At 42.5% G+C, this 12,257-nt stretch overlaps 1 protein-coding gene across 3 annotated transcripts; it reads left to right on the forward strand.

Moving 5' to 3' along the window:
* Positions 1-766: 766 nt before the first annotated feature.
* On the forward strand, positions 767-11,794 carry mepcea (methylphosphate capping enzyme a). 3 transcript variants are annotated; one of them, XM_060913280.1, is made up of 7 exons: positions 767-1,341; positions 2,626-2,811; positions 2,923-3,025; positions 3,790-5,518; positions 9,268-9,486; positions 9,597-9,720; positions 10,386-11,794. In XM_060913280.1, exons 4-7 carry the CDS (start codon positions 3,830-3,832, stop codon positions 10,436-10,438), a joined length of 2,085 nt encoding a protein of 694 aa, XP_060769263.1. In that variant the 5' UTR covers positions 767-1,341; positions 2,626-2,811; positions 2,923-3,025; positions 3,790-3,829; the 3' UTR covers positions 10,439-11,794. The 3 variants fall into 3 exon arrangements, with proteins under 3 accessions (XP_060769263.1, XP_060769262.1, XP_060769264.1); XM_060913279.1 differs by lacking the exons at positions 2,626-2,811; positions 2,923-3,025; XM_060913281.1 differs by lacking the exons at positions 767-1,341; positions 2,626-2,811 and having other exon boundaries at positions 2,833-3,025.
* Positions 11,795-12,257: the final 463 nt, after the last annotated feature.

Here is a 12,257-nt window from a genome sequence, read left to right on the forward strand (position 1 = left end):
CCCTAAGTGCTATGGAGGCTCAGGAGCTACACTGATATGTAGAACATGTGTATTTTGTTCATATGTGCTTCCCAGAGATATTATGCACTCCATCCAGGACTACAGTTTGGATTTCATGCATTGGAGTGAGGCGATAGAGTAGCAGGAAATAGATTGGGGGGGGGAATACATTTCCCAAAATTCTGTGAGGCTTCATCCATCAAACACGTGCCGGGGGAATTTGGGAGAGGGGGTATTGATGATTTGATAATGTTTCATACAGCATGTTTCACTGTTTATTCAGTGACTATAGACGTGGAGTAAGCAAAAATAAGTGAACAGAAATGCTATTTAACAGAATGCCTGTCCATAACCAAGCCATACAAACTGCCTTGTGTTTACTGTTTGGTGCGTTCAGAGTTTAGTCAGGCTTTTCGTTGCCTGTCAGGAAGTGTAAAAAAACAAAACAAAACAATTTCCAGTCCCAAAACGATCATATTCAGTGTTTATTTTTGCACCAAGCACTGACTATGAAGCGAGTTGTTTCCCGCTGATTTTAGACTCACATTTTCACTGAAGAAGAAACGAGTTTCGAGTTTTGTTCAGGCAGCTAAATAAACGGCTATAAAACCAAAAGTAGGCTAGTTCCGCCTTCCAGCTGATCTTATTGGTGCAGAAAATGCAAGCCGGCTGATTATTGGCTGTGCTGTCTGCCCGTCAGAGCGCGCGAGGGCTCTGGGACTATATAAGCCGCAGGAAACCCCGCTCGCCACAGCGAGTCTGCAGCTGAAAGTTGAGTGGTGTCGGCTACAGGAGTTCAGTTCAGAGAAGGAGAGAAATTATAATATAATAATCACCTGTGGTTAATATATAATATTAACTATTCACACCTTCACACAGATACAGTAATTCCATAATTCTATAGATGATTTTATTCAGGCCTTGTTTTCTGAGGGGTGTGTCTTTAATGTTATTGTTTTTTTTTATCTTTAATATGACGTTAGCTAGCCGCTGTGCTAACCGGAGCGCTAACTCAGTGGCGGTTGCTAAAGCTGCTAACCGCTCGCGCTGAACCGACAGCTGCCAGATTGTCGCGGCTGTTCTTTGTTTTGTTGGGATTTTCCCTCCTCCTTTCTTCCGGTATCGCTTTAAGAGAGGTTTTTTTTTTTTTGTAAGACTGCGCGGGAATTGGTCAGTTTTATTTATTTACTTATTTATTGTTATTTTAAAAAAAAACTCCTCTTCGTCGACTTGAGCTTGGTCTTGGATTATGAATTATTCATGAGCGCGAGGAGAATGTGACGCTCGGAGGCGGGGTTTCATGCGCTCGGAGGCGGAGACACGCAGGACAGGAAAATCAAGGTAACGTAAAGTGAATCATTTGTTTTTGCTCTGAAACTCAACTGGATTATTATTATGAATTTGTATGGGTCAGGAGTATATTTTATCTAAGGAGAAGCATATTTTGTTAATAAATATCCGGTACATGAACGAATGTATGTGATTTAAGTATTTTGGGTTAAAATGTTGATTCTGAGGTCAATAATAGTTTATTTATAGACCTGTGAGTTCCATTACAAAGCTTTTTAATGGTCCTTCATGAAAATAGTAACTCAATTTTTAAAATTTGACCCATGTGACTGGTTTTGTGACCGTCCCCGAGTACATGGGCCAGTGTCGGCTTATAATAATAATAATAATAATAATAAAAACAATAATTATTATTATTATGTGACTGAAGGGCGTTTTGGGGGCGTGGCGTGTTGAGTTCCCGCGGCGAACGTATGACGTAAACCGCGACGTCATTCTGTGTTCGTTTTAAAAATCGACAGAAAATTCGGATTCCTTCAGTGTTTGTTCCGAGACTCTCCAACACACGGTTCAATCGTAACTCAAGTGTTGTGTTGAAGTTAAAGGTAAGCGGAGTCCTGATAGTGCTTGAGAATAATTCCCTGCTAAAATTTTCAGTGAACTCAAATAGAGGTTTGTTAGTTTGCTGGTGCACAGGGGCCCAGGATCAACTGTCTTTGATTCGAGTCTGAAGTGGAGCCCAGATGTTCTCTGTAATGGAGAGGCCTTGCTCTATCTGTACCTGAATTGTGCCAGTTTGGTTGGTATACACCTGGATTAAGTCCACTTTGATAAGTCGGTAACCATAACGCCCAGCGTGTTTATGATGCTCCTCTCAATAACTTCCACAACACACTACAGAAAACCCAGTCATTACCCATGAGGTATAAAACGTGACTCGCCTTAAGTGTATATCCTGGACCAATTTTATGTTTTGTTTATATGAAAGTATGTCCCTTTACACACTCATCCAGAAAGGTAATTTTGCACAAGGCCATCTGTCTACAGCATAAAATAAAATGCGTCTGGAAAAATCCCAAGGGAGTCTGGAGCCAGATTTGTGACGTCACCTGCGGAAGCGCCAGCAGGCTGTGAGAGCTTTGCACGGTGTCAGTGCACAGCCTGTGTAGACCAAGTTTAGCAGCGAGCAATTTTGCATTGAAATATGGAGTTGTCACCTGAGCGCAGTGCGGGAAACGATGAGTACTAATCCCATCATGATTGGTGTTGCTACACCCTCCTACGATACATCTGTTAACCATTTTAATAATTACACGATAACATTGAAATTTGCAGAAAACCACCAGGTTGTTTTCTCATAAACAAACCAGCGCTGATGTAGGATTCAGAAGGAGGCGTTCTGCACGCGATGCCACGAAAATCACTGTTTGCCGGGAAATCCAAATGCCAAGTTTTTTCAGAGGCGGACCAATTCACCTCAAATGGCTTGATTTCAACTGAATTTTTCTGGTATTGCGCAAGGTAAAAAAAAAAAAACTGCGCAAAGTGTGACAGATATTTGACCAAGGTTTAATATAAAATAGAATTACATTGATCTTGCTCCTGAATTTACCTGTGATATGCACTTTAAAGCTTTCTCTCCCTCGATTGGGCGACATCACTTTCCATGATGAAATCGATCTTTTCTGGTTCAGAGTCATCCTCAAATTCATCTTCATCGTTATTGATCTCAGCGGTAAGATCCTCTTCTCAGGGTTAAGAAATCTGCAACTAAATATCTTAATTTTAAGTATCGTTGCAATTAAAGTTTAAAAGCTTTATGACTTCTCCTGCAACGGTTCATACAGGAAGTATATTATGCATGATCTAGGGTTAGAAGGCTTCTGATTGGCTCTTCGTATGCACAGTTCACAACACGCAGCTAATTGGAAGCCTTCTTGTAGATCATGCATAGCACCAAGGAGATTTTATTTACACGAAGATGAGTTTTATACCGTTTTTATTGGCTACTTGTTGAAATTGTTATAATGAATACTGTAGCTAGTGAGTGTGAAATCTCCGCTGTATTTTGATACCAGAAATGAAGGGTTTTGTTCTGAAATGTGTCGTCAGCGGTGTAAAGTCTGAAGGGTTTCTTTTTTTCCAAATTTCTATGAGGATGTGAATGTATTGTGTGAATAAAAGCATGTTTTAAACGTCCTAAGGTATGAGTTTTGACAGTTATTTCAAAACATGGTGTAGATATTATCCTCTGATTTTATGCCAAATTCTAAAATACAACTATTTTAGCCCCCACAATGTATTTCCAAATTTCTCTCAAAATCTGGACTTGGGACTTTGACTGGTTTTGTCATGAAGGATCACATTAGTGTGTTGATTACGTGATAACTGAGCAGATTTGCATATGCCTGCATATACAAAAAAAAAGTCCAAATGTTTGAGTGTGTATATATAAAAGTGCTTGGGAATGTTCTCATGTTTTTCTCCTGAATGTTTCAGATCCTTCAGTGTGCTCGAACGACGCTGTGCTGATTAGAAAATGATAGAAATGTCTGTTAATAAAGAGACTGTTTTACTGAGTGACCAGCCAGCATACGTGTCTTTACCACGACAGCAGCCAGAACTTTCCGGAAACGGTGCTGAAAATCCTCAGCAGTCTGCTGAAATGATAACTCTCACCAAGAAAGATGGCCTTTGTAGCCTTGCTAAGGAAAATGGAAACACAACAGCCATCAGTGACAATGGAGTCATCGTGCCAGACTCCGTGACGCAAAACCTAGATGGTGTCCAGAATCCTAAACCCCATCAGCAGAGACCGAACAAACGTCGGAGTACGATAAGTGGCGGATTTAAGCATCCTGTGTTCGGGAAACGTCGCCGTCGTGCCAACTCGGAGACTGAGTCTGTCCTGCCCACCAACTTTCTACTGGGTGGGAACATCTTTGATCCACTCAACCTCAACAGCTTATTGGATGAAGAAGTGAACCGGGCTTTAAATGCAGAGACGCCCAAGTCCTCTCCGCTTCCGGCAAAAAGCCGGGATCCGGTCGAGATCCTGATTCCGAGGGACATCACGGACCCACTGAACCTGAACGGTTGCACCAGAGGGGACGCGGGCATCGTGCTTACTCCTTTTAAAAGTGGCGGTGGACGGAGGAGACACCGGAACAGGCATCATGGAGGAATAGCAGCAAGAGGTGGTGTGGGAAGAGGAAGAGACTGCGTAGTAGGAGGAACAGGAAGTGTAGATGGTGTAGGAGTTGTTGAAGGGGTGTCCGTGGAGCTCAACCAATCAGAAGGGTGCTTAAATTCAGAATCTGAGTGCACATTAGCATCCTCAGGGATTAATCTTCAGAACAGCCCAGACTCCAAAGCTGTCCTAAAAGATGAAGCAACAGAGTCCAACGTTCCACCAAAACAGGAAGTTTGTGAGGAAAAAGACAGCACACAGACGCCTGTGACGCACGCATTGCACCGACAACGCAAACGGAAGCGCAGCAGCAGCAGATCCGAGAATTCCAGTGGACCATGTTTGGATAAGAACCGAACGTCTGGGTCAGAATCAGCACAGCAACATCCTCCCAGTCAGAGGGGGCAGCAGAGGAACAACCACAAACCAGACCCGAGAAACTGCAATCAGCAAAAACCAAACCAGCAGCAGAAAAAGAAGTTTCAGTACGGGAACTATAATCAGTACTATGGTTACAGGAACCCGGGTGCGGTCGAGGATGTTCGGATCCGTGCCTTTAAACCAGAATGGTTCCAAGGGAAGGAAGTCCTGGATTTAGGCTGTAACACTGGTCACTTGACACTTACTATTGCTAGAAACTGGCGGCCGGCATGCATCGTGGGCTTAGATATAGACGGTGCGCTGATCCACGCAGCGAAACAAAACATCCGGCATTATCTCTCGGAAGTGCACACGCTCCAGGTGAGGAAAGAGCGGAACGAGGATGAGACCTCGAGCGAGAAGCTTGAAAAGATGTCGGAGAAAAAGAGAGGAGATGGAGATGAAAAGGAAACCAAATCTGAAGAGATGAGAGAAAAAGATGGATCAGAGCATGGAGAGAATGAGGTGTTCCGGGTCGGAGGATCCTTATCGCCCAATGGGAGTCGCTTATTTCCTGTTTCTCTCTGCATCTCCCGAGGACCAATCGCTGCTCCTCCTCTTCCTGACACGCCCACACTTCCTCCTGGGAATTTTCCCTCCAATGTCACGTTTGTCAGGGTAAGATCACCATCACAAACCAATCCTCAGACACCGTGTCAAGGTTATGACATCAGTGGAGGAAGATATTTGCATAATATTCAATATTCTTTAGTTTTAATGCATCACAGAACTCAACGTTGACAAACTGGAACATCAATTTCGCATCGTTTCCATTGCAGCCTTTCTGTGTACACTCTCTAAAACATGCGCTCATGCTGAATGTTAGCAGTGACTGGGTGTGTGGTTGTCATGGTTACGATTTTTCTGCTGTTAAACAGACATCAATGCTAATCGAGGCTCTGATACTAATTTGACCGAGTTTACAGGCAGTTAACTACCTGGTTATGCAAGTTAGTTAATATTCAACTAAGGGATGGCAGGAGGATATGGGGGCGTGTCCAAATTTGTGTATTCATCTGTTCGTTTTCCAGCACTTTTAATGAAGGTAACTGCGGTGAAGGTAGACGTTTCTGCATCATGAACATGAAGCCATTTATTATTCTACATATTAAACTGGAAGTAACTGATGGTTAGTGATTGGTCATTAAATCCAGCACAGTGGTGCATTCTGATTGGCTGGGAGTGTGATGATTTAATGGCGTGTGTGTTCATACCCGGGATCAACACACAGGATGAAGTCTTTAATAATCCAGACTGTAGATTAGAGGGATTAGTGTCTGATCAGTGATGGATATAAGTGAGGGAGAGAGAGAGAGAGACACGGACACTGAAGGACTGTCATGACCTGCTGTTCTCCATGAGCTCAGGACTGAACTTTATCATTTTATTGTAATGTTTCTCTTTGAGTCCTCTTTCTTCTCTCACTCCTTTGTTTTATGTCTCAGTTCTCTCCACAATTGTTCAGAAACGTGCTATAAAATTCACATTTTATCTGCATTTATAAAGCACAAATCTAACACAAACTCTGCAGTACAAACTTTAATTGAGACTTATCAAGTGTTTAGTACAGCAGTGTAAACAGGTCATCATGTGACTGTGTTTAGTGCCAGGCGTGACTTTCACAATGGAATTCTTTCACTTCTCATTACTTGTATGTTATGGTTTGTGTTGATCCTGGGTGTGGCAGTGTTGCTGAAATGTTAGTGTGTGCACGTGTGAACTATAAAATGATTCTCTAATGGGTACGGGTGTAATGGTACACACACATCCTGGTTCGGTATGTACCTTGGTTTTGAAGTCACGGTTCAGGTTTTTTTCGGTGCAGTAAGAAGAAAAAATCGGTTCCCTATGGGTCCATGTGGCTTATAAATAAAATAGTTTTCTGATCCCATGTCCATACAGTAAATACAGCATATATATTTAGTCTGAGGCAGTAGCCACAAAAATGAAGCATAATCCAAAAATGAACAATTTTTAAAAATCATAGAAGTAAAATATACCAAGTGTCTTATTATTCTACTCTTAGTTTTCGAAACTGAAACCTCCAAATCGAGGCTGACACACACACACACACACACACACACTGTCGCCATGACCCAAACTCTTATTTCCTGGAAAAGGTCCGGCACTAGAACTCAGTGGTCTCAATAGTTTGACAACTTCCTGTAACAACTCTGAAGTGAGTCACATCATACACAGGACCACTGGCCGAAAAAGGCGAGGAAAGGGGGACGACCTGGGGTAGATTTTAAAATAGGAATGCACTTCCCCGCTCTAATAAGCATAAACGTTTGAAAATGATTTCTTTAGTCCATTTATTTCAAATGGTGAACCGAATTGTATACTCACTGGGCATTTTAATAGGAACACCTGTATGCGCAGTGCACGACTGTTACACTCTTGCAGCATGATGTAGCGGGTGCAGCCCCAATGTGAGGCAGTAGACACACACATGCACAACGTAAAATTTCAGGTTGTTTATTGTGAACTTTTGGAAACACCAACAGTTTAATTTAATACCACTTTAAATGTATAAAAAATAAAATGGAATACGGCTGATAACTTCTCCAATAAATTAGAAAGCACAACTTTATTCATCACGCTTGTGAAATTCCTCTCTGCATTTAACCCATCTGAAGCAGTGAACACACGTGAGCAGTGGGCAGCCATGCTAACAGCGCCTGGGGAGCAGTTGGGAGTTCGGTGCCTCGCTCAAGGGCACCTCAGCCCAGGGCCGTCCCATGTTAACCTAACTGCATGTCTTTGGACTGTGGGGGAAACCGGAGCACCCGGAGGAAACCCACGCAGACACGGGGAGAACATGCAAACTCCGCACAGAAAGGCCCTCGCCGGCCACGGGGCTCGAACCCGGACCTTCTTGCTGTGAGGTGACAGTGCTAACCACTACACCGCCGTGCCGCCCAATTATTAAATTAAAATGAAATGAACTTTTCCATACTGACTGAAGTGCAGCATCACCAGTTCCAGCTTGCAGGTCTGCTCACATTCCTTCAACTTTCAGGTGTGGTATGGGTGGGCATTATCCATGACGTTCACTGTAATGGCTGTGCATTTAGTGCACTCAAAGTGCGAGGTGACGACTGAAAAAACATAGTCCACCACTTAACGTGTTTGTGTGGGGACTCGGATTTGAAGTCTGTTGCACATAGAAAAAACCTCTTGTTAATTACTGTTAGACTGCATTTGGTACACAGCTGCACAGTACTGAGAGGGTCTGGTACTGAAACGGTCCGGTACAAAGTAAGGATGGCGAAAACTAAAAAAAATCTTGACCGACCACCGAGCCTCATTAGCCGGTTAAAGTCGGTTAACCTATGAGTTTAAAATTCTAGAATTGGAATTATTACAGGGATGCAAACGGCGCGCCTTTTGGCGGATGCCGCCCTCTCCACGGCTGAATCGCGCAGATCCGACCTTCCTTTCCCAAGGGGGGGGCATTGGAGCGTCCGACCCCAACTTCATCAAAGCAAATTCTGCATAGAAGCAAATGCCGCCACAGTCCACGAAACACAGGAAGTACAAGCATGAGAAGAAAACAGCAAATCAGAAAGCCGCGTGCCCGCGCAAAATTTAATGTACGCATTCTGATCTACTGATTGCGCAGCTTCCATGCAAACGCGCGCAGCCCCCCAATCCACTGCCCTCCTTTCACCCCCCCCCACACCTCATGGACTGCAACAGCACCCGCCTATTTAGTAATTTTAATACAGAATCCACCTTGAAATTACAATCGGACACGCCAACGCCCCCCCCCAAAAAAAAAAACAAACGGATCTGCGCGATTTAAAAAAAAAAAAAAAGTTAGCATCTGCGCCTTTAGTTTGTGTGGAGAGATGTGATCTGCAATAACATGCATTGTTGGCTACAGACCGAAACACACTTTCAGAATGCACTGGCCAAGGCAGGACTAAACTCCATGTGCCTTCTAATAATTAAAAAAAAAAAAAATAGTAATTTGTAAGCTAAAAAGCTGGTGTCTACACTTTTCTTTCACCGAGTGGCAGCTGGGCAGGACATGACTGAATGGGTGTTTCTGATTTGTCAGCTGTCTGCTCCAAAATCGGCAGCTTCAGAACGATTGATTTTTTTTTTTTTAACCGACAACCAAAAAAAATTAACCGGTTGATGTTGATTCGGTCAACCACCGGTCAAACGGTCATCGGTTAACATCCCTAGTACAAAGGTGTACCATTACATCCCTACTAACAGCTTATTAAGGAGGTGTGTGTGGATGCTATAGCATCAGTCTACAGCTCCCCTTTTTGGAGAAACTTCTATCATTTCATGAAGCTCAGGTGTGAATTAGTTTAATGCAAACTGTCTCTCTCTCTCTCTCTCTCTCTCAGGGGAACTATGTGTTGGACAGTGACATGTTGTTGGAGACTCAGCGTGAGGAGTTTGATGTGATTCTGTGTCTGAGTATCACAAAGTGGGTTCACCTGAACTGGGGTGACGTCGGACTCCGTCGTTTCTTCCACCGTGCGTATCGTCACCTTCGCCCCGGCGGCCTCTTTATCCTCGAACCCCAGCCCTGGAACTCCTACAGCAAGAGGAAGAAGCTCACGGTACGGTGACGACACTCAGTGAATCAGTGACCCGCCTCCTTCACTGTACGCCATCTTCAGATCCATTTCATTAACTTTTTTTCTTTTTTCCCTCCTTTCCTCTGATGCAGGAGACGATCTATAAAAACTATTTCAGCATCCAGCTGAAGCCGGAGCAGTTCTCTTCCTTCCTGACAAGTGAGGTGGGGTTCTCCAGCTACGAGCTCCTCGGAACTCCGAACAGTTCATCACGAGGTCAGTACCCCTGACACGCGCGTGCACAGCCAAGTCGAAGAAGAAAAAAAAGTTGCCATGTCTTAGCACTTTATTATTAGCTTTAATTTTATATGAAATAAAAGCACCAGGATATGAATATGCAAATGTATAAATCCCCTCCCCCAGATCCTGCCATCCCATTCTATCTAAAATTCACGAACTCGCATTAATCAGTCTTTACATCACTCTTTAACAGCAGATGAAGAGTCAGTGCATTATCACATCACCATGACAACCACCATCTCTTTCATGTAGAACATTATTTCAGTTAGCAAGATTAGCATCAAGATTTTTCTCGGCAGCCCGTTGTCATCCTGTGATCTTCAGACATCGCTGGTCCAAAGTTGTTGAGCTTATTTGTCCAGTGACATCACAAAACTGAGCTCAGATGTAGCCCCGCCCCTAATCTGTTTTCTACAGAAGAACGAAACAGGAAGCTGGTGTGTGTACCTCCATGTTCAGTTGTGTTGATGCTGTTTGCTAAAAATGGAAATGTTAAATATGTACTAAATCTAAAGTTGCATCTTAATTAAGCCAGTTACGGTTGAGCTGCAGTGTTGAGGATATTTGGCCTGTTGCTATGGTGATGCAGTGAAAGGATTTTACCTCTTAATTCCTTAATTAAATCAAAGTTTTTCTTTCAGGTTTTCAGAGACCGATCTATCTGTTTCACAAAGGCCCTGCTCCTCAAAAGTGAGCGCGCGTGTGTTTTTTAAAATGAGATCAAGACGAACTCCAGGGAATTCTCCACACTGCTGGGAGGAAGTCGCTCCAGAATGTCATCACTTCCTCCTGAGCGTCAGACAGAAGCATGGACTGAAACAAGAGACTGAAGTGTGTGAATTTGTTGTGTTTTGGGGGAAAATGTAAAAGTTGAATGTGTTTGAGCTTTGAACAGGTTTGAGATTTCAACTTTGTGTGAGAGTGAGTGAGTGAGGTTTGTGCTGATGATCAGGAACACGTCATATCACTTCTCATCAAAATTCCAGAATTCTCAGAGATGGTCATTAGATTAGAAATCCGTTCAGAGATCAAACCTCTGTCTGATCTGTAGTAGTTACTGTATATTACTGTTATTTGAACGTTGATGAAACGTTACTGAGATGACGTGTTAATCTCAGCACACACCTGGTTTGTAAATTTATTCACTCCACTTTTAATCCTTTTCTGTTCATTTTTTTCCTCCCTCTCTCTAATCCTCTGATGTAATCAGTGGAGTGATTTGGGATCAAACCCATGTACTCTTTCCTTCTGTTTAAAATCTTAGGCTTTTTCTTAAAAAAAAAAATAAAAGCCTCCTCCTTGAACCTGGTGCTTTACGTTCCTTCAGGGACTCGGATAAAGCAAATCTGTACTTCAGCGCTCTCAATTATTGCCTGAAATTTTATCACGATTAATGATCTTATTAGGAGTCGATTTTACTGAACATCACCAACAGTTTATTAGCGTTCCTCAGGAATTTCCTTTCATGGTACTAAACACAGCTAGCAGGTTAAGCTAGTGCCATGACTGAGGTCACATGGTCATGTTGCTACATTAGTTGGTTGACTGTTTTGGATCCAAATGTAAACATGGCATTCTGTAAGACACGATTATAAAAGTCTGAGATTGCTCTGTCGGATCATGAACAACGCGCAGCTGAGCTTCGTTCACACTGTTTAATGGAAACCGGTGTCGACATGATGAGCGACAAAATCGCAAGAACTGCGAAGGCTCGACTGCCATGTTTTTAATGAAGGTTTTTTTGTTTGGTTTTTTTTTTGTGCGCCAACAGTGGAACGTGTGTGTGTCGTCAACTTGGACAAGGATTAAAGTTGAGTCTCTTACATAAGTGCAGAAGAGACAAACTGAAATTAGTGTGAAATCACACTGGGTGTGGGATTTTTGTTTTTTGGGTGTCTAAGCTCAGAACAAAAACTGGGAGATGATCATGGTCTCGGACTCGTTTAGTTTGAGTCTTTAAAAGCGAGGCATTAAATCCTTAACGGATCGGATGAATGTGGTGTTAATGCTACAACAAACACAATTGGATAATAAACAATTTTGATTTGAAGATTTGTCTGCTTTCTTGTCTATTTTTTTTGCTAGTTTCTGACTTTCCAGGCGTGTAATAATTCCTCCTACACAATGACCATAAATCAGACTGACCTCCTCAGTAAATCATTACGTTCTAAAACTTAGTCGTTTTAACGTAAATGAAAACACACTATATCTATTTTACAAGCAAATTGTGTAGTTTAAATGTACACAAGGTATATTTATTGTAGATGCCATCATTAGATTAATAGATTCCATTTATATTTAGATGTTCAATAACTGAGTTAACTTTTTTTTAATAAAACAGAATTGGCAGATGTCACTGAGAAGCACGGCTCGAGAAAGTGGACTGATTATTGATCCTAAAGTGACGATATGAACACGATAGCGATATCATGAACCACTTTCTGAACTACAGCGTCCTTCATGCTGTGAAAAATAAAATAACTGACAATTATTTAATGCCACTTGTTTATCCT

Source organism: Neoarius graeffei, chromosome 28 (genome assembly GCF_027579695.1).
Source record: "Neoarius graeffei isolate fNeoGra1 chromosome 28, fNeoGra1.pri, whole genome shotgun sequence".
Taxonomy (NCBI): domain Eukaryota; kingdom Metazoa; phylum Chordata; class Actinopteri; order Siluriformes; family Ariidae; genus Neoarius; species Neoarius graeffei.